At 37.2% G+C, this 22,761-nt stretch overlaps 2 protein-coding genes across 12 annotated transcripts in view; one reads left to right on the top strand and one right to left on the bottom strand.

The window, feature by feature from the left end:
* Positions 1-80: 80 nt before the first annotated feature.
* sumf1 (sulfatase modifying factor 1) lies at positions 81-5,622 on the bottom strand. The gene is made up of 9 exons (XM_077198340.1): positions 5,304-5,622; positions 4,322-4,495; positions 3,846-3,920; positions 3,430-3,512; positions 3,155-3,277; positions 2,955-3,069; positions 2,044-2,157; positions 1,882-1,941; positions 81-264 (listed from the first exon to the last, which is right to left on the bottom strand). Exons 1-9 carry the CDS (start codon positions 5,562-5,564, stop codon positions 163-165), a joined length of 1,107 nt encoding a protein of 368 aa, XP_077054455.1. The 5' UTR covers positions 5,565-5,622; the 3' UTR covers positions 81-162.
* Positions 5,623-9,599: 3,977 nt separating this feature from the next.
* The window catches only part of itpr1a (inositol 1,4,5-trisphosphate receptor, type 1a), a 35,593-nt gene continuing 22,431 nt past the window's right edge, over positions 9,600-22,761 (top strand). For 5 of the 11 annotated variants that reach the window (XM_077198335.1, XM_077198329.1, XM_077198334.1 and 2 more), the window contains exons 1-18: positions 9,847-9,952; positions 11,500-11,608; positions 12,499-12,569; positions 15,493-15,608; positions 17,030-17,116; positions 17,242-17,400; positions 17,520-17,618; positions 18,809-18,892; positions 19,041-19,187; positions 19,284-19,379; positions 19,534-19,578; positions 19,777-19,931; positions 20,015-20,114; positions 20,203-20,363; positions 21,222-21,363; positions 21,461-21,619; positions 21,754-21,926; positions 22,438-22,557. In XM_077198335.1, coding sequence (XP_077054450.1) covers positions 11,517-11,608; positions 12,499-12,569; positions 15,493-15,608; positions 17,030-17,116; positions 17,242-17,400; positions 17,520-17,618; positions 18,809-18,892; positions 19,041-19,187; positions 19,284-19,379; positions 19,534-19,578; positions 19,777-19,931; positions 20,015-20,114; positions 20,203-20,363; positions 21,222-21,363; positions 21,461-21,619; positions 21,754-21,926; positions 22,438-22,557 — 2,006 coding nt within the window. In that variant the 5' untranslated portion in view covers positions 9,847-9,952; positions 11,500-11,516. Of the gene's footprint in view, positions 9,732-9,846; positions 9,953-11,499; positions 11,609-12,498; positions 12,570-15,492; positions 15,609-17,029; positions 17,117-17,241; positions 17,401-17,519; positions 17,619-18,808; positions 18,893-19,040; positions 19,188-19,283; positions 19,380-19,533; positions 19,579-19,776; positions 19,932-20,014; positions 20,115-20,202; positions 20,364-21,221; positions 21,364-21,460; positions 21,620-21,753; positions 21,927-22,437; positions 22,558-22,761 lie in introns of those variants that run through there. The other 6 variants (XM_077198336.1, XM_077198333.1, XM_077198337.1 and 3 more) reach the window with 3 other exon arrangements.

The following is a 22,761-nucleotide window of genomic DNA, read 5'->3' as shown; positions in this document are numbered from 1 at the left end:
CTAAGCGTATCTTTACATTTCAATACCTTCTGTAATTATACAAAAAAGGAAGAAATATAAGAACTGAAACAACACCAAACTCTTACAAATTGTTTTATTTACATAAAATTCAATATTCCTCTAGACTTCAAGCATTTGACGGTGAGAGAACTGATGATGAGGTTATGGATCAGCGTCAGAGACGCAGCGGAAGCCCAGGTTAGAGGCAGAACTGTCCGGTGTATTCTGACTACGGGCTGCACACCTGTATCTGTAGCAGTAAGACTACAGAGGGAGAAAAGTGGCTTTACAATCATGTATGTAAATAAGTTGAAAAAACTAGTTTCAGGGTTCATACCTATTTATACAAATGCATTTCCATTACTTTTCAATGATTTTTAAGGCAAATATTCATGACCTACTGTTCCATGAAACGCCTGTGTAAAATAGGAATAAAAATCCATGTTCAAACTGCAAATCACAGCATATCTTAACCAATTAATGACAGGCTATGTGGTTTATTACAAAATAATCATTTAAATAACGTTGACATACCAAAAAAAAAAAACGGTTCGATAAAAAAAACTGTCTGATCCTCAGAACTCCACTGTGTCTGTGTAGCAATGGATTAATATACATCAATGGGAGGCAACGATGTTAAATAAGTTAATAAGTGTCCAGTAACACTGACAGTAACTTTACAAGGTGGCAGTGCCAGAGACAAACGTTTGGAAAACAAAATTCGGTAACTTAGAAAATGTAAAAAAAGCTTTGCCTCTTATTTACCATTAATCTCATTGGATATTAACCATCAATCATCAACAAGATAACATCCCTCCCTATGTGAATTCACCCAAAACAGTTTTCATTTCTGCAATTTACACCAAAGTACAAACAGCAACTACCAGACGTTACCCCATGCCAGGGTCAGTTTTAGCGATGACTAATCTGAACGCCTCTGATTGGCCATCACATTCATAAGCTCAACAGAAACGTACGTGATTGGTTATAATGCTCAACGCTGCACAACGAAACCTGATGGAATGCCACAGTCAGATAGATCGAATGAATGCTAAGTATTGTAATTTGTCTAACCAATATTATCACTTAAAGATATTCTATTATATAAATATTTTGTTAATTTATTTTCCCAAAATATTCCAGACCTGAAAAATTGCTAATTTTGACAATAATTGCTGACTTTTCCAGGTTTTTCCATGACCGTACGAACCCTGTTGTTTTTACAGATGAAGGTTGCGTTTTCCACTTAGGTGAATATACTGTATGTGCAGACTAAATATGTAGAGACCAGCTTTACAATACTGTCCAAAATCTTATGGTCAGTAAAATAAGTCTCTTATGTACATCAAGGCTGCTTTTATTTGCTCAAAAATACAACGAAAACAGTTGTATTTAAAATAAGTTTGTAAATGTAAATAAATGTAAAATGTAAAATAAAATAATTTATTCCTGTGTTGTCAAAGCTGAGTTTTCAGCAATCAATAATCTTCACAACCCATTCTAAAATGCTGATTGGTGCTCAAGAAACATTTCTTAGTATCAATGTTGAAAACCGTACAGCATAATATTTTTGCATATTAATTTTTATTTTTGCAGGATTCTTTGATGAATAGGAAGTTGAAAAGAGCAGCATTTATTTGAAATAGAAGTCTTTTGTAACATTATAAATGTCTTTACGGCCACTTTTGATCAACAGAATCAGTTTTTTCTAATCAAAAGTTTAAATTTTTTAAAGAAAAAAAAAAAAACTTACTGGCCACAAACGTTTGAATGGTAGTGTACTTCCAGCAGTATTTTATCTGGCATAAAATATCCCAGAGCCTAAATAACCCTGAGCTCTGTTTGTCAGTCATACAATAGATGGCTTTGTGCATGTTTTACCTTGTGGCACATGTACGATCCTCCTTTCTTGACTCTGTCTGTCCCTGATTCTGGTCCTTTCTGTGGAAAAAAAATGTCTAGCATAAGTATAATGGGTTAACATTCCCTTTTGAGTCTAAAGAAAGGCTTTTTAAGCGTGGATGTGTGTGCATGCTTCCTTACAGGATTATATCTGTCTTCTGTATTGTGATGTACATTCCACCAGTCTGCCGTCCACTCCCATGCGTTCCCCACCATGTCATACAGACCAAAGCCATTGGCAGGAAATGACATTACCTGCCCAAGACATCACTTAAAATGTATTTACAGTGGATATACACAAGTCTACACACCCCTGTTAAAACAAGCTGTTTTTTTCAATGTAAAAAAATGGGAGAAAATAAGTATAAAACTTTTTCACCTTCAATGTAAAAATTAGATCCTATGGAATGCCACTAAAAACCACACTGACACAATTAAGAGAAAGGAGATCAAAATAAATACTTAACTATAATTGTGTGAGGGTTACAAACAAATTGCACCGGGGGTGCCCTCTAAATTTAACAGATCAGGGCTGCGTTTCCCAAAAGCATCGTAAACCTAAAAAGATTGTAGAACCATTGCCACCAATGGCCTTAATGATCAACTTGGCTCACAATGCATTTGAGAAAAGCAGCCCTGAACCCTTTTGCAAAGAAGAATGGGAAAATATTCCCATTTGATAGACTCCTATCCAAACAGACTGCAGAGTGCTGTGATAAACTCAAATGGTGCTCCAACTAAGTCTTAGTTCAGGGGTGTGAACCTTTATGATGATAGTTTTTTTTTTTTGTCTCTGAAATGTGTCACTTTGGTTTTCAGTGGCATTGTATAGGTTATAATTTTTTTTTACATCACAAAAAAGGCTGCTTTAACAGGGGTGTGTATTTTTTCAAATACACAAGGGTTGAGCTGTAAATCAGGATAAAGGGCTACTATAAATATCTACAAATTTAAATAAAACTATAAACAAAAACAAAACTGCATTAATTTATGACAATAAACATGTATAAGTATCGTTTGTATTTTGTCTGCTAATTTATTCTTAGAGTTACCGGTGATGTGTTAGCATAGCCATCCTCTGCTGTGTTGTGTTTAGGGAAATCTCCCTGCCACAGGTTAGCATAGTGTTGCCCTTTAGGCATTAGTTTATTTCCCCATGGGTACAGCCTAACAAGAGTGATAGAGGGAGAATGATGTTAAAAATACATTCAAATTGACAAAAAGTGAGAACAAAACACAGACACAAACGCACCTATCCTGAAGTCCCCCTCTACAGGCCAACTCCCACTCAGCTTCAGTAGGAAGTCTGCGTTTGGCCCAGTGACAGTACGCCTGTGCGTCAGCCCATGACACATGAAGAACAGGGTGATTCATCCTAGATACAAACACAGATTATATTTAATATGACTTCTACACAGGTATATGACTTAAAAACAGATAAGCATATGTTTATACAGTATAGTTGGCATTGTATTGCCATCATTCGCTGCTTGCTCAAGTGATATTGCTTACATATATTTTCTTTACCTGTGCTCTATGGTTGAATCTGGTCCTTCTGGATGTCTCCAGTCTGCACCTTTCACTGGTGACCACCAAGGAGCAGCAGCCACCTACTGATCATAAATAAGCATAGGCTTAAAAAAGGTTTTTAAACCTTTTTAGGTTTAAAATATATACATGTAACAGAAAGTATATATTTTTAGATGCTCTAATTGGTCATCACATCTGTTGTTTTTTTGTTTTGTTTTTACAATTTTGAGTCTCTTTTGATCTTTTGAGTCATTTGTATTTATGTACTAATAGTCCTTAATGTAATAATCCTTCAGTGTGACATGTTTTTTATTTTATTTTACAAACATTACAAATAAATAAAATGTATAACCAGCAGCCAGTTGGTCATTAGTACAGAAAGAAAGAAAGAAAGAAAGAAAGACGTTTCTCACCGCATGTAACAGAGCGCTCTTCACCTCCTGACTCAGCAGTCCCTCAAAAACAAAAGAGTCTCCAAAACGCTCAGCCTGTAGATATAAATAGCCGATTGAGCTAGCATGAGCATTGATTATTTCTCTTATGGCTCTGTAAATTGATATTATTTACAATGTTATTTCCAGAAAAGTTGGGACATTTTTTAAAATGCTTTAAAATCAACAATCTGTGATTCGTTAATTCTCTTGAACCTTTATTTAACTAACAAAAGTACAAAGAAAAGATTAACCAACTTAATTCTATTTTGTAAATATAAACATTTTGATTTTGATGACTGTAACACACTCCAAAAAAGTTGGGACAGAGGCAAAATAAAAATGAAAATATTATAGAATATCCAAGTTAAACCACAATAAGTAGGTGAATCGGTAACACTGTAGAGGGTATTGTTATTGGGTTAAAAAAATAAGCATTTCAGCAAATGGGATTGTACCTCTGTGATGTAGCCTGTCTGGTTGGTGAAGTGTTGGAACTGCTTGTTTGTGACCTCGTGCTCTTCAATGTAAAAAGGGTCCAGCCTCACTCTCCTCTGCGGCCCCTCTCCATCCTGTGGTATTCCTGGGTCATCCGTTCCCATCATAAACCAACCTCCCTGCAGAAGCACCAGCTACACACACAACATTCAGATGTTCTGTGGCTGTTTCGTTAAGCGTTTAATGCAATAGTTAATGAAAATACTTTTTTGTCATCATGTTTTTTCTCATTCTTTTTCTCATAACTTTCTATCCTCCATGATTAGTTATTTACATCAGAATGTTGTTCTTGTCAATATAAGGAAAGTGACAAAGGCTGTCATTCGAGTCATTCCACACAAAAAGTTGTTATATGGCTATAGAAGATTTCTGTCCGGTTTCACAGACAAGACTTAAGCCTAGTCCCAGAGTAAAATGCATGTTTGAGCTGTCTTAAAGGGACAGCTCATACACAAATTTACTCACCCTCAAGCTGTTCCAAGCCTGAAATTCATACAGGTTTGGAACAACTTGAGGCTGAGTAAATGATGGCAGAATTTTTATTTATGAGTGAACTCAAAGCAACTTTGCACTGACATACCTTGGCCATAAATATACCAGTGCCATTGTTTAGTCTCAAGATCCACACCAGTAAGGTGTTTTTTAAAAGGAACATTTAAAAAAGACAATTAAATATCCTAACTGAAATAAGGCCTAATCCTGGTTTAATCTAAACCCTGTCTGTGAAACCAGGTCTTAGAGTATTGCATTCAAATCTATAGGACTACTTTTATAATATTTTTACCGAGCTTTTCTCTACATTTTAAGATTGACATACACTGGTCCCACGCCCCCTTTATCAATTTTATTTTAAGAAACAATTTTTGGTATAATTTCTCCTCAATGAACTTTAACTAAACAAAACTTTACTTGTCTAGCCTATGATAATGATAACAAACCTACCTTTGTGTGTACACCAGGCTCCATCGTGTGTGGACTTTCATTTGCTGTTTTGGAGTATATATTTGCATCATCTCGATGTTCCAGTTTGTTTTCATTACTCACATCAACAGCAACCTCCCTTTTCAGCTTCTGACAACCACAACCCGTGCTCTGCGCCTCCGAAGACTGCGGACTCTGTTCGAACACGATGTCGCCTATATCAGAATTTGCTGCCACAATGCATAGAAATAAACCCGCAGAGCTGATCAATAGTGATGCCATAACCAATTTAAACTCTGCTCGTGTTGTATTGCACTTCCGGTTAAGGTCATGTGATCAGTCAGGTGACGTGTCTTTCTGAAATGATTGAGTTCACTAGCCTGAGTTTATCTAACATTTCTAAAGCTATCTGTTTATGTTCCCATGTAACATTTTCATTAGTAACCCAGTTCTGGTGTTGTGTTGAAATTGATGACTAGAGAATTCTGTAACTAGAGGTCGCTGTTCATTAGGCTAAAATGTGTGCGAGAATGTGGGAGAAAAGCCGTGCACTGGCGGTTAGAAACAGGTTCATTACCTAGCCTACTTCTAGGAATAATATGTTTAGACGAGTTGTCAGAGTTCAATTCTTGCTCTATCATTATTATTTTTCTGTTTGCGTTTTACTTTTCTGATTAAATTCTGATTATGTCAATTGCATCAAATAAATAAAACGATCTATTACATTTTGAGTTATTAATTAGGACAGACTGTCTGAAATGCTCTTCAAATTCACTCTTGTGATGTCTAAACCTTTCTGTATTTTTGAAAGCATCCTGGTCTGATTTCTCTGATACTTACATTTATTCATTTGGAACGCTTTTATCCAAAGCGACTTACAATTGCTATATATGTCAGAGTTCGCACGCCTCTGGAGCAACTAGAGGTAATGTGTCTTGCTCAGGGACACATTGATGTCTCACAGTGGATTCTCTCACACCAAAGGTATGTGTCTTATCCACTGCGCCATCACCACCCCTTACGTAATTAGGTTATGCACCGTTTCCCCATGTTTACAAACAATTAAAAAAACCTTGTAATACATTTTTTGTTTGTCTTGATGTAAGTAATGAACTCAGTAATTTTCATGATGATATCTAAAGGTTAACATTTTTACCCTATTCACGTGAGAAAAAGAATGAATAGGCGTATGAATAGGCTATATTTGGGTCTTTTTCGAAATTTTCCCCTAATCGGATTCTTCAGGGCTTTTTTTCCTTACTCAGGACATATTAAGGATACAGAATCAGTTGAGTTTGCGTCTGTTGCAATTAGTTCTAGGTTGACCCTCATTTTGGCTTAAAATGACTGGACTACTATAGGCTACAGCATGGTCACTGAATCCGACAACGAACACAGCATTAGGCTGCGCCCAAATCTGTTACCCTCCTCTATTTCGCACAGAATGAATTTTAATGTTATCCAAATCCACTCTGGTAATTTTGGACCTTCTCTCTTCTGTATTTTAGAAATAGCGGCCTCTATATAGCCTATGCAGCAGGGTCACAGAATCTAACGAGGTAGCATAGGTTTCCTAAATCTGTTCCCTTCTAGACCATTTCACTCAAAATGGCTTTAATGTTTTTCTAACTCTGGTGATGTGTCCTCTAAACCTCTCTGAATACTCTAGAAATTATTTGTCCCCAATTATTTGGTCTGATTTGAACAGCAGTAGATAACAGCAGGGTCACATAATCAGACAAGGCAGCATAACAGACTGTCGAAATCTGTTTCCCCTCTCCTCTCGTTCACTTAGATTGACTTTCCAAATTCTCTCTGGTGATGTCTAATCTTGTCTATTTTATATCCTTGAAATAATTTTGGTCTGATGTGAACAGCTGCAGATTTAGGCCTATAGCAGGTTCACCACATCCGACTACACTTGAAGGTGCCAAAATCTGTTACCCTCTTCTATTTCACACAAAACTGCTTGATTGGGATCCAAATTAACTCTGTTGATGCCTAAAATTCTCTCTTCTGGATTTGCGGATGTAAACCACAACAGACATACAGGGTCACAGAATTACTTTAATGTTAATGGTTAATGAAATCAAAATTTATTCTGGCGAAATCTAAACTTCTCTTTTCTGTAGCCTATTTACAGCTTGGTCAAGGTATAGGCCTATCTGATATGGCAGCATAACCAAAATCTGTTACCTCATTTTGGGTCTCACTTTAGCCTATATTAAATGTCTTTAACTAATATGTACAGTCATGGTCAGAATTAATGGCACCCCTGGTAAATATGATCAAAACTGGCTGTAAAAAATAAATCTGCATAGTTTATCATTTTGATCTTTCATTCAAAGAATTGCCAAAAATCTAACCTTTCATTGAAGTAAAAGAATTGAAAGTGGGGGGGAAAACACATTATGAAATAAATGTTTTTCTCCAAAACACGTTTGCCACAATTATTGGTACCCCTAGAATTTTTTACGAGTAAAATATCTCTGAAGTATATTCCCATTAATGTTTACCTTTTTTTAGCACACCAGGGTGAGGAACATGAAACTGTCTAGCTATGACTTCTTGTTTCACAGGAGTTTAAATATGAGGAAACACAAAGGCCAAATTCCCTTATTCATCCATCACAATGAGTAAAACCAAAGAATATAGTTCTGATGTGCATGAAAAGATTGTTGAGCATCACAAAATAGAAAGTGGTTGTAAGAAAATAGCTAAAGAATTGAAAATCCCCATTTTGACCATCAGAGCAATAACTAAGAAGTTACAATCAACTAAAGACGTTATGATTCTGGCAAGAAGAGGACGTGTGTCTATATTGCCTTAATGCACGGTGAGGAGGAGAGTTTGAGTGGCAAGAGACTCTTCAAGGATCACAGATGGAGAATTGCAAAGATTACTTGAGTCTTGGGGTCAGAAAGCCTATTTTTTTTTAAATCAAACAACCCCTACATCACCACATGTTGTTTGGGAGAGTTTCAAGAAAAATCCTCAGCGCTCGTCCAAAAACAAACTCCAGCATATTCAGTTGTCAGAATGACTGGAACTTCAAACAGCACAGGGTTCTGTGGACAGATGAAACTAAAAAAAGAGCTTTTTGGCAGTGAACACGCTAGATGGGCTTGGTGCACACAAGGATAAAAATTACCCCATGTGTACAATTTAATGTACCGTTGGATCTTTAATGTTGTGGGCATATTTTTCTGCTGGAGGTCCTGGACTTCTTGTTCAGATACATGACATTGTGGATTCTATCAAATATCAACAGATAAAAAATCAAAACCTGACGGCTTCTGCTAGAAATCTTATAATGGACCATGTTTGGATCTTCCATCAGGACAACGATCCAAAACAAATATCAAAATCAACACAAAAATCTGTTACAGAGCACAAAATGAAGCTTCTGCCATGACCGTCAGAGTTCCCTGACCTGATCAGTTGAGTGAACTGAAGAGGAGAAGCACCAACATGGATCTGGGAATCTACAGGATCTGGAGGGATTCTGTATGGAGGAATGGTCTCTGATCTCCTGTCAGGTGTTCTCCAAACTCATCAGACATTAAAGGAGAAAAACTCAGAGCTGTTATCTTAAAAAAAGGAGATTGCAAAAAGTATTTAATTAAAGGGTTCCAATAATTGTGGCCAACGTGTTTTGGAGAAAAACAATTTATTTCATATTGTGATTTCCCCTCCACTTTCAATTCTTTTACTTCAATGAAAGGTTAGATTTTTGGCAATTTTTTGAATGAAAGATCAAAAGGATAAACGATGCAGATTTATTTTTTACAGCCAGTTTTGATCATATTTACCAGGGGTGCCATTAATTCTGACCATGACTGTACATAGGACTACTTTGAACATAAATTAATAATTTGTTTCCATGCACTTGTTCTGTAGTACATATTATAGTGTATACATTATAGCCTACTTATATTAAATAAAAATTAATTTAATTATTATTCTAGGTTAATTTGATTAACACAAACAAATTATTGCATACAATTTAAAATGGCAGTGAGGCAAGTGCACAACAGCATTAGCAGATCAACATTTGTTACATGATCATTCCCCAGTCACCACTACTTTTTTTGCATCATTTAGCTATAAATAAATTCAGTTTTTCTTTAAAGTCTCTATAGACTGTTTGCAACAAAAGCTAAATTATTTTAGTCAATTGAAAGGAAATGTCTGGGTCTTGTAGTTCTTGAATGCCGCAGTTTATTGAAATAACCGTGGCGTGGCACCGCTGGAACACAATTTCCCAGAAACCCATCGCAACTCCACCGTTTACAGAGTCACTCGGCAAGCCGAAAAGAAACGAACATAGGGGCGATGGACCGCTGTGCTGGACTCTATGAAGAGTCAGGATAATAACTTTCTCAAACAGAGGACGCAACTTCTGGGGGAAAACAGCGGACACGTTTGCTCCAAATTCGTTTGAGAGAGGTGAGATCTAGGCTACGCAGGAATAAACGGACTAATAAGAGTTTTGTTCAGGAATGATGCTTTATTAAATATTTATCGTATCTGCGGGAGAGCATCGCGCGCGCCTTGTTGAAACCCGCCCCTAGATTAGAAACTGCCATGAGAAACTCACGGAGCCTATAGAAAGAAGGAAAAAAAGATACAAACTCAGCGAGGAAGACACAAGTGTTTTAGTTAAGCCGGTAATTATTTTTTTGTTTATACTGTTTAATGCAACAGTCCAAAACATTGTTAAAGTTTAATCGCATTTCGGGCACGCATTCATAAAAAAACTCTGCTTTTCATATGCGTTTGTTGGATAGAGTTAATGTGCCCATACTTAGTCGGATTTCTGCCTTTTTATTTCGTTTTGACATTTTTGACATGGGTAGATAAATGAGTTGTTAGTTTCCGTTTTCAAGACGGACGATCTGCCGATGTTCAACAGATGGAAGTAACATAATTCTGTGTTTTACAACAGCATCAGACGAAGCTGTAATGAACGCAATAAGTAAAAATAGCATGTAGTGTAATGTTCATGTTGTTCATGTAAACAATTTTCATGTTCATGTAAAATAAGATGCTTTTTGCTTTGCAGTTAGATAAAGCGAAAATGATTCACATGCAAATCCCTCCTCTGCACTGCTCTCTCTCTCTCTGTCTGTCTCTCTCTGCATATTTACGGTTTTCTTGTCTAATCATTTGATAATCAAATCTAGTAGTTACAGGAAGAGTCTGTTGATGATACAGGCGTCAAATGAAACTGTTACAGTCTGTTTGACCTTAAACCGAGTTTCTCATTGACAGTAGACCTATTTCTTATGATTTGGTTTATTTCTGTTATGCAGTAGGCTACATTTCCATGTCCCCATATTCTAATATGTTGATTAAACCACAATATTTTAAAGTGAACTTAGGGATGACAGGGATAGTTTAGTATTTAAAATCAGCATGACATCAAAATTGACAGTTCTTGTAATATTTAATCAAAATTTAATATATATATATATTTAACAGGCCTTAACTTGACTTTTTATTTAACAGATTTAACTTGGCATGTTTTGTCAGTTGTAAATTTGAATGTGTAATTTTAGTATGGTATTCCAATGTACTGGACTTGGAATAAGTGTTTAGTCAGTTAAGTTAATAAATAACTTGCCAACTTATAATTTACAGCTTCTTGTTATCGAAACTCAGTGGAGGAATGAGGTTTTGTGATGAATTAAATTTGAACTGAGAATGTGAAACGGCCCCTGCATTGTGTTATAATGTATATTTAGGATGGATTCAGCTGAGACTGTAATTATAAATGGGGGGGAAAAAAAAGAAAGTCTTGCAATCAGTTTTAGAGTCATCAGCTCGTTTGTCTTTCTTCGCATCATGGGTTACCAGTGATCACACGTTATTATTTAGTACATGCAGTGGGCCGCTTGTGGTTTTAATCAAATTGTGTTGTCTTTTAAGACATCAAATTGGTTTAGACATGAACATTCTTCTTTTGTTTTTGTGGAAACGTTCTCTTTAAAGAGCTCTGCAGAGCTCAACATTTTTTATATGTTCTATTTGAAACTGTTTTGTTTTTGTATTTTGTACTGTAGGAAATGACACTTCTAACTACCCATCATATATGTGTTGCTTTAAATGTGTAAACCTACTGTATGTCTTTTTGTGGTTCGAGCTCCTGTTTGGCTTGTTTTCTTAATGATAAACCTGTACACAGTCATGACTCTTTGACCTCTGACCTCTGCAGGTGGTGGAGTGGTTGCCATGGTGGATAAAATGTCAAGTTTCCTACACATTGGGGACGTGTGCTCCCTTTATGCTGAAGGCTCTACCAGTGGCTTCATAAGCACTCTGGGGTGAGTTGATTGACACTGCCTGTCATGATATTAATGAATGTTTTAAAAATCACATGTTAATTGAAAGCAGATCAGTGAATATTATGAGCATATATCAGTGAATATTATGAGGACATTTTTACTGCACTTGTTCCAAGAGTAAGCAAATAAATGATTAACTAGCAGAACCAGCTCATTTGTTAAATACTTTTTCCGTTAATTCTTCAACATTGAACTCTCTGTTTTCTGCTGACATAAATCTCAAGAGGAATAGTTGAACCATCATTTACCCCCCCCCCCCCCGTTCTTTCTTCCATGGAACATAAAAGATGTTTTCAAAACTATTTTTTCAGTGAAAAACTACTTCATTTTTACCCTCATCATCAAATGAATCTATCCAGAAATCTTCTAATTATCCACTTTAGTCATACTGTAAGACTTGTTTTTGCATTCTTTTTTAAAGCATCTGTTAATTGTAATTGCTTGGAAAAAAGCAACTAATGCAAAAAATCCTCTTTTTTGTGTTCCTCTGAAGAAACAAAAGTAAAACAGGTTTGGAATGACAAGAGGATGAGTTAATGAGCTAATGACAGATTTTGCACATTTGGGTGATCTAACCGTGTGAAGATCAAGACTGCATGAAGTTTGCTGTGGTTGAATGCTAATCTTTAATGTGTAGTTAAGAATAACCAGCTGTCAGCAGTTTAATCCTGTTTATTTGTGTGTGTTTTTGGCTGACTGGTCTCGGTATTTGGATTATGTCCAGTAAGCTGCTGCTTTGGGCCACAAAAGGCTAAATACAGATGCACACTTACAAATGCAAACCGTTATTTACTCACGCAAACACACACAGATGTTTAGACCATTCAAAATTAAAAACTTCTACAGATTAACACTCCCATTGGTTTCAGGTTGGTTGATGACCGATGTGTTGTTCAACCAGATGCAGGGGACTTGAACAACCCACCCAAGAAGTTCAGGGGTGAGTTTGTGTGTGTGTGTGTGTGTGTACCTACTTAACTATATTTTGGGGACAAATTTGTACCCAGAAGTAACCAAAACCTGACAGAATCTCCAAAAACCTTTACATCTATGGAATGTCCCCATTTATATAGCTAAGTAAACGTGTGTGTGTGTGTGTGTGTGTGTGTGTGTGTGTGTGTGTGTGTGTGTGTGTGTGTGTGTGTGTGTGTGTGTGTGTGTTACGCTGGTTTATTTTCAGTTAAGACAGGAAGTTCAGTGACTTAAATTGGACTTTGACGTCAAAGGTCAGATGATGTACCCTAGAGAAAAGTTTGTCATTTCCATGAAAACCACTTAATTTAGCATTTCATCCTTCATTCTTAGGAATTATTATAACCTTGTCTTCCAAAACTTGTAGTTATTGTTGTCAATCAAATCTTTGACCGCATAAATCTGTGTAGAACAGTCTGATCTAATTTCTGTCTACGTTTACTTTGCTGTGGAAATTGTTACCAACACAGAAAGCACAGATCTACTTAGTTAAAGGACTTGATAAATGATTGTACTTCAAAGGCTGCACACAAGATTGTGTGTGGCTGAGGCCGACTGCCCTCTAAACCCACATCACTCAAAATGCATCTGCTGGTGACACTGAGAAGCTACATCACGAGTAGGGGTGCGTGTATATAAGTACATTTTTACATCGGTGTGTACTGGTTTCCATCACTAGTTGGCCACTGAATGTTAAAGGAATATAATTCCTCTCATGATTTATTCATGTTGTTCATGTAAAATATGATTTTATGTGCAACCTTCGCTTTGTAAGAAGTTCACACTGCTCTTCCACACAACAACACCATACAAATAAAAAATTACAAAAAACTACTATAAATGTATCAAAGTAGATTTTACAAAGTCTTTCAAATCTTCTAAAGCCATATAATAGAAATTTGAACATAGATGTATGTTATTCTTTGTTAATCTTTCCCTCCATCAAAGCTCTTACATTTTATTCTCACTTGTGCATATTTAAACTTGGCAGATCAAGAAACAAGCCATTTTTAACTTAAGATGCCAACCACTATGTAAATACTAGAATGTACAGAGATACACTACTGTTCAAAAGTTTGTGATCAGAAAGATTGAAAAATTATTTTAAAAGATGTCCGTTATGCTCAAAATGAATATGATTAAAAATGCAGAAAAATTAAAACAATTTTCTTTTAATGTTATTACAATTTGAAATAACTGTTTTCTATTTTAATAAATAATAAAATGTAATTCATTCCTGTGATGGCAAAGCTGAGTTTTCAGTTCTTAGTCTTCAGTGTCACATGATCCTTCAGAAATCATTCTAATATGCTGATTTGGTGCTCAAGAAACATTTCTTATTTTCAATGTTGAAAAGTTCAAGTGCTTCTTGCTTAATATTTTTGTGGAAATTGTGGAACACAGTTCTAAGGATTCTTTTATAAAAAGAAGTTCAAATGAACAACATTCTATTTGAATCAAAAATCTTTTGTAACATTTTTAATGTGACTTGATCAATTTAATGCTTCTTTGTTGAATAAATGTAAACATTTCTTTAAAAAAAATCTTACTGACCCCAAACTTTTGAACAGTAGTATGAGGAACTTTAACATTTAAATACTTCTCTATCAAACACATGTCTCAATAACTCAAAGCTGCTGATAAATAATCCCTGCACAGTGTGCTTGAGTCTGTGATGAAGGGAGGAAGAAAAGGAGAGATAATTGTCTGATGGTCAGTGGGCCCCAGCAGAGAGGAATGCGTACTATTTCCTCAAAATATAAACACACACCACAGCAAAATGGAAGCATGTGATGGGTTCATTTTCTATTGCTATTATTTCATGAATATGTTTGTTTTGTTTGGGTATGCATTGATTTCAAAACGATCTGGCAGATGATAAATAAGCCAAATAGTACAATAGACTGGGACTGAAGGAGGAACCCGAGCTCATAGGGGATTGGTATGTGGAATCTTTCAGCTTAGGAACGGTTGCCAACACCCTGGCAACCACCCATAACACCTTAGCATTTTAGCATCAACTTTAATCTCAGGAAAAATCTAGAAATCTAGCTCCTTTTTTGTAATGGGAAACTCTTAAACACTCTTGTTTTTATACAAGTGTATGTTCTACATTCCTCCAATGACCCTAGAGCTTTTTGGTGTTTTATCAGCCCAATCTCGAGAAACTAGAAACAGAGACCAGATTCTTTCTTTCTCTCTCTCTCTCTCTCTCTCTCTCTCTCTCTCTCTCTCTCTCTCTCTCTCTCTCTCTCTCTGTCTCTGTCTCTGTCTCTGTCTCTCTCTCCGTCTCTCTCTCTCTCTCTCTCTCTGTCTCTGTCTCTGTCTCTGTCTCTGTCTCTCTCTCTGTCTCTCTCTCTCTCTGTCTCTCTCTCTCTCTCTCTCTCTCTCTGTCTCTCTCTCTCTCTCTCTCTCTCTCTCTCTCTCTCTCTCTCTCTCTCTGTCTCTCTCTCTCTCTGGCTCCCCCTCTCTCCTTATTTGGTAAGACTGGAGTTCTGCTGAAAAAAAGAAGTGCATTTTCACTTTTATGTCTGAATAGCTCTTTTCTTATCACTTTTGAAAGACAGTCTGTGTCTGTTTTCTGTCATATTAGGTGCATCTGAATTTACCTTCATTGTTTAATCAAGTTCTATTCAAAAGTTGTTTTTTTTGCATCTGATCGTATGAGGGAATAGTCATGTTTTAACAGTTTTGCACATGTAAACCACACAGACACACAATTTACATATTGATTTTCATACTGATTTTCTTCCTTATCATTTATGATCACCTTGTCATCCCATCAGCAGGTTTTGAAAGCTGTGCGTGTGTGTGTCGAAACACAGTGTGATTGTGTATGTGCTTACAGGAGTAATGAGTGATGCTTGTGTTCTGCCTGTCTCTCTCCATAGACTGTCTGTTCAGACTGTGTCCCATGAACAGATACTCGGCACAGAAACAGTTCTGGAAAGCTGCCAAACCTGGAGGAAACAGCACAACAGAAACTGTTCTGCTCAAAAAACTCCATGTGAGTTTGAAGCTTAGTCTTCCCCTGGCCACGGACATGATCTGTTTGTTTATAGTAATATAGGGAATTCCAATCGCTTTCTTGGAATAACGCTGCTCATAATTTCTGTTTTAGAATTAGTATCCACTATCCACACCTCAGATGATTGGCTGATGGCACCATAAGAACATACACAGTCCCTAACCCTTTAATAATGACTACCCTGAGCTGCGATTTTAAAGTCACAAGGAACAAAGATCTTTTATTCTGTATTGTGACATTATTATTAAATTGGATTATTGGAGAAGGAAAAAAATGTAGGGCAGGGACTTGGTTCTTCCAATTGGTTTTTGACTGAATGGTGGCAGATCATCTGAATGCAAGCTTGCAGTCGATTGGGTTTAACCAGACAAAATGATTGGAGGAGCCTGGCACCAGGGAGAGGAAAATGGCTTGGAAAAAAGTTGACTTTAAAATTGGTGAACTGGTAAACCTCTACTAAAATATAATCAAATTATAAACTAATCAGCCAAAACTTCAGCTCTAATCCTTATTTACTGTTAAGAAATGAAAAACTGATTCTAGATCAGTGGCAACTTCATCTTTATTCTTAAAAAACATTTTCTTAATTTCAGGGATGATTTTACATTTTTAAAGCAAAATTGGCAACTTTCCAGTAGTATTATAGCCTGGCATACCAGACCTACATCAAGATGTTAGGTCTGGGAACTCTCCATTGGCATGCCTCAATCCGAGGGCCGGGATAAACGGTTGTCTTTCAAATTCCCTCTGCACACAATAGGATAGCGCTACAACCGACCAGAGCAACGAAGAAGGTGACGTAGTCAGAGCGACGGAGTCAGAGTCAGAGCAAAGATTTCTTGGCTAGTAGTTTTAGGTATATTACTTGCCTATCATGCCGATAAAAACATATCTTGCTCTTGAGTAGCTTAATTATCAAAATGCTGTGAGCAGTGGTATTTGATTGGATTGCATGCGAAAGTATATAGCACATACAATCTTTTATCCAAAGAAAGGAAGCCATGGAGGGACACACCTCGACCTCCTAGACTTCATAGCTTCACCCTGCAGTTGGTTCACGCTCTGCTTATGACCTTATATATACACAGAGTGTAGAAAAGTTGCTAACAATAAAAAAAGATGTGCTTGTAAATGAAACCGATTGTGAAGTATGCTCTGTGGGCCATCTGAACAATGTTACAAGGCATGTCATTTAAAAGAGCACAGTTTGTTTACTACCCAACAGCTTCTTTTTTGGAGGACAGTATATTTATCAAGTTCTCCAAAGCTCAGTTTCTACTGTTCTGAAGAGCAGTAGAAACAGAATGTGCTCTTGTCACATGGTTCTTTGGTGCTCATGTGTATTGCATTTGCAGTTTTTTTCCCCCTCTCATTTTTTTTTCTTACTGTGTTTTGTTTAGCATGCTGCTGATTTAGAGAAGAAACAAAATGAATCTGAGAACAAAAAGCTTCTAGGAACAGTCATTCAGTATGGCAATGTCATCCAGGTAAATCTCTTTTACACATATGTAAATTGTTTATATAACACAGAACATTTATAAGCACTTTAATGTTGAAAAGCTGAATATTTAGCAGTCAAATAAATTGTGTATCTGTTCACATATATTTGCAGCTTCTCCATCTGAAGAGTAATAAGTATCTGACCGTAAATAAGCGCTTACCGGCTCTTCTTGAGAAGAACGCCATGCGTGTGACGCTGGACGCTGCAGGGAATGAAGGCTCGTGGTTCTATATCCAGCCCTTCTACAAGCTTCGCTCTATAGGAGACAATGTGAGTATGTCATCAACTCTGATTATTTGATTTGTTGTGTATTTCTAGTTCTTGCACTTACATAAAGACACATTAGAGTTCCACTTGTGATGTTTTGTGTGTGTTAATGTGCGATTCAGGTGGTCATTGGCGATAAGGTTGTGTTAAACCCTGTCAACGCTGGGCAGCCGTTGCATGCCAGTAGCCATCAGCTTGTGGATAATCCAGGATGCAATGAAGTAAAATACACACACACACACACACACACACACACACACACACACACACACACACACACACACACAAACACACACACACACACACACACACACACACACACACACACACAGAGAGAGAGGGGTCAGATATTACTGGATTTGCCATATCTTTCTTTTTTTACCCTCTCTCTGGCTATGTTAAGAAAGAAATACTAGTGTACTGCATACGGCCTAGAGTTTTTTAAAGTAGTATGCAAATGATAAACATTTCAAACAGTATTTTGACAGCATCACATAAGCAATGCCACGTGACCTCAGTTGAGTTCAGGTTGGTGTTTAATTCAGTCAGAGACATCAGGTTATCTAAAAAATAAAACAAATATTTTCCATCTTTAATCCATTTTTGGACAAAAGGGTCTTAACTGTGATATTTTTATTTTATTTTAACGCATATGCATTTATATGAGTTTCCTTTTTAGATGCAAAATTTATGGGAGAAGAGAATTTAAATGAATCATGCAAGGTGATTTACAAAGGTTTGCGCTAGTCAATTTACTGGTATTTGCGGCATTATTTAACGCGCCCAAAAAAGCATGTCTTAAATCAGACGCTAATTTGTGCTGCTCTTGATAGATTGCGTTGGTCATTATGGGAATTATCCGGCTGCGTCTGTGTTCTTTAATTTGCGCGTCGTCTGTAGATCACATGCAGAACTTTCCACTCCCATCTGTGCTTTTTTGGAATTGCGCTCTCACACTAATTTGCCCTGTTTAGTAACCATCTGGCCCATAGCCTTTCTTCCAGGGGTATTAAAGTTAAATATATAGACATAGAGTAAAAAACAAACAAACAAAAAAAACTGAATAAAAATTACAACAAAATTACTAAACCTTTAAATAAATGAAAATGAAATGGAAAGTATATGAATAAAATGTAATTAAAATAATTGTCCTCAAAAATATCTAGAAATAACCCTTCCAAAATTAGGCTATCTCATATAAGACATCGGGAACCCTGGTTATTCAAAGAAAAAACAGCTGATGAGGGGCTGTATTAAAATAAAAAATATCTTGAGTCTTAGTTGTTTTAGTTTATTTTAATGCTATATTGTCTTGTTTTTAAAACAATTTAGGTCTCTTTGGAAGCTGTTTCTCAACCGTGTTCCCAGGTTGAGAACCACCGGTCTATTCCATTATCTTTTTCTCTCTCAGGTGAATTCAGTGAACTGCACCACCAGTTGGAAAATCGTTCTCTTCATGAAATGGAGCGACAACCAGGAGGTTGTCTTGAAAGGGGTATGTTTCATACACAAACATTATGCACACAATGATCTTTACATTTACTTACTTTTAAAGGAATTATATTTTACTTCCTTGCGTTTTAATGGCCTTTTAATTAAATGCAGGGTTAATTAATTAAATTAAATTAATTAAATTTTATCAGGGTGACGTGGTGAGGCTTTTTCATGCGGAGCAGGAGAAGTTTCTGACGTGTGATGAACACAGAAAAAAGCAGTATGTCTTTTTGCGTACCACCGGGCGCCAGTCTGCAACCTCTGCCACTAGTAGCAAAGCCCTCTGGGAGGTAGAGGTAAGTTAAGGACTTAGCTTTGTGAAGTTGACCAGTAGTTTTTGTGAGTGTGATTGTTGGTTTGGGAATCTAAACAGATGTTTGCATACTTTTCAGGTGGTTCAGCATGATCCCTGCAGAGGCGGAGCCGGCTACTGGAATAGCCTCTTTAGGTTCAAACACTTGGCCACCGGCCATTACCTTGCTGCAGAGGTTAGACCAATATGTTACCTGGAATAAGAGTTCACTTCACAAACATGCACACATGCAAATTAATCAAAGAGTGTGTAGTTCGAGAGCTTGTTAGAAAGAGTAGAGAAGGTGACTTGCGACAGTTATCTAATTATTCTCACCTTATTGTGATCAGGTAAATCCAGACTATGAAGAAGAATGCCTGGAGTCCCGTTCCTCTGTGAGTGTGTGCTTGAGAGCGTGTGTGACTGTGTGTCTGTGTTTTTCCCCTTTCATCTTCTGAGCTTCTGAATTCATAGTATGAGCAATTTGAGGGTCTCTTTACCATATCGCACTCATTTCAACACACATTAGTTGAGACAAAGCAGACTGTCATCTTGAATGCACCGTCAAAGTTGATTGATTGTTTCTCTCGCAGCTGGATTCAGAGCAAGAAATGATGCGGGCACGCACACGTAATCCTCAGGATAAGGTTATGTATACACTGGTATCTGTTCCTGATGGCAATGATATTTCGTCAATCTTTGAGCTTGACCCCACCACTCTGAGAGGCGGAGACTCGCTTGTGCCGAGGTACAGCGAGATTGTGACTTCTTGTGACATCTTTTGATTAATTACACTTATTTTAAACTTGTATTTTGGATTTTGCCTGTCAGAAACTCGTATGTGAGGCTCAGGCATCTCTGCACCAATACGTGGGTCCACAGCACCAACCAGCCAATAGATAAAGAGGAAGAGAAACCAGTCATGCTCAGAGTGAGTCCGCTTCTGTCTATGTATGACTGTAACATTGGTTTATGGATTCTCTGAAGTGTGTCTCCTTTACTCTGTATTTGTGTCTCAGATAGGAACGTCTCCTCTGAAGGAAGATAAAGAGGCTTTTGCCATAGTGCCAGTGTCTCCGGCTGAAGTTCGGGATCTGGATTTTGCTAATGATGCTAGTAAAGTGTTAGCTTCCATCGCAGCCAAACTGGAGAAGGGCACTATCACCCAAAATGAGAGGAGGTAAAGGTTACATTCATCTATTCATCCATGTGTCCGCCAATCAGTCCTTCCGTCCATCCATCTTCAACCATTTATTCATCTTTTCATTCATCCATCCATCTGTCCATTTGACCTTTTTCCATCCACCCATCCATCTGCCCTCTGTTTTCTTTCATCATCCATCTATCCATTGATCCATTAATCTGTCTGTCCATCCTTCTTTCAACTATTTAATCTTACCACCCATCCATTCATCCATTCTGTCTTTCCTTCAACCACCCAGTCATCCATCCATCCAATCATTCATCATCTGTCTGTCTCTGTCCTTCCATCCTTTCTTCAACCATCTTTTCATTCATTCTTTCATCCATCTGTCCCTTTGACTTTTAAATATATCCATCCATCCATCTTCCCATCTTTTTGTTTTCTTTCTTCCTTCCTTAATCCATCCGCCCGTCTGCCTGTCCGTCAGTCCGTCTATTTGTCCATTCATCCATCTGTATGTCCAGATTCCATCCTTTAACTATTGTATCTTCCCATCATCTATCCATCTGTCCATCCATTTATCTGTCTGTCCTTCTTTCCTTCAACCATGCAGTCATCCAATAGTTCATTCATTCATTCATCTGTGCATTTGACTTTCCAATCAAATTTTCTATCCATCTTTCTTTAGATATTTTATTATTTCTTTCTTCATTCATCCATGCATCCATTAGTCTGTTTATTAATTTATCCTTCCATCTGTCCGTCTGTCCATCTGCCCATCTTTCTGACAATCTTATGTTTTTTTTAACCAATCCATCTTTATGCCCTTTTTTTGTTAAGCTGATCACGTTTAAAAAAACACATTGTCTATACCCATCATGCTCTCACACACAGGTCAGTGACAAAGCTACTGGAGGATCTGGTGTATTTTGTGGTGGACATTCCCAGCAGTGCTCAGGATGTGCTGGAGATCACAGTCAACAAACCCAACAGAGAGCGTCAGAAACTCATGAGAGAGCAGAACATACTCAAACAGGTACATAATTATTGTCTCTCTTTTAGGGTTTTTAAAACATCTCACTAACATTTCTTTTCAATGACCTTTCAATCTGTCTTGTTGTGTGATTGGCCAGATATTCAAGCTGCTGCAGGCCCCATTCACTGACAGTGGGGATGGTCCTATGCTGCGACTTGAAGAGCTTGCAGACCAACGGCACGCACCCTTTCGTCACATCTGTCGGCTCTGCTACAGGGTCCTCCGTCACTCACAGCAGGACTATCGCAAAAATCAGGTTAAACTACTGTGAAACAAAATAAATGCAAACAAAATAATACTACTGCAATTACAAAATTCACTTACAACCCCTTGTACTATATATTGTACTAAATGCAAAAATTTCCTCTTTCTCTCATTATTTGTGTTTAGGAGTACATAGCAAAGCAGTTCCGCTTCATGCAGAAGCAGATAGGATATGATGTGCTTGCTGAAGACACTATCACAGCCCTGCTGCACAACAACAGAAAGCTTCTGGAGAAACATATCACTGCAGCTGAAATAGACACCTTCGTCAGCCTGGTTCGCAAGAACAGAGAGCCCAGGTGTGCGAAAATAGATCTGCATAAATGTTCTTGTTCATTTACATGTATTCATTTAGCATACCCTTTCATCTAAAGCAGGGGTGGGGAACGTTGGTCCAGGAGGGCTGCTGTCCTGCAGAGTTTAGCTCCAACCCTTAAAGAAACTCACCTGATTGTAGCCTTAGTGAACCTGAAGACATTGATTAGCTCAGGTGTGTTTGATTAGGGTTGAAACTAAACTCTGCAGGACAGTGGCCCTCCAGGACCAACGTTCCCCACCCCTGATATAAAGCAACAAACAAATGAGAAATGTTAAGATGTAAGTAATTCATCTTAAGTACCATCCAGTACAGAGATGTTGGCGGTTTAAGCGAAAGTGAAATAGATGTTTTAAAGTAAGAGTTTAGAAGTACAGTAGAAGTGTAGTAAGTTGTGTCTTCAGATGTTTCTTAATGATTGAATGATTTGAACTATATTTGTAATAGTTTTGTGTCTTATCCTGAATGATTGGGTTGTGTCCCTGTTTCTCTAGATTTCTGGACTACTTATCAGATCTATGTGTGTCGATGAATAAATCCATTCCTGTCACTCAAGAACTCATCTGTAATGCTGTGCTGGACCCAGCCAATGCAGACATCCTCATCGAAACAAAGTACAACACCTACACTGACCATTATCCTATGTGCATGTTTAGAAAAATATACACTACTGTTCAAAAGTTTGGAGTCAGTAAGATTCAGATTCAGCTAGAATGAATTTAATTGATGGATTGTTACAAAAACATTCTATTTCAAATAAACACTGTTCTTTTTAATTTTCTATTCATCAAAGAATTCTGAAAAAAATGCATCACGGT

This window comes from Siphateles boraxobius, unplaced genomic scaffold (assembly GCF_051911475.1).
Source record: "Siphateles boraxobius isolate OS27281-9 unplaced genomic scaffold, OSU_SipBor_1 41, whole genome shotgun sequence".
Taxonomy (NCBI): domain Eukaryota; kingdom Metazoa; phylum Chordata; class Actinopteri; order Cypriniformes; family Leuciscidae; genus Siphateles; species Siphateles boraxobius.
The sequence above is the reverse complement of the archived record's forward strand: the minus strand, read 5'-3'. Positions and strand labels throughout refer to the sequence as shown.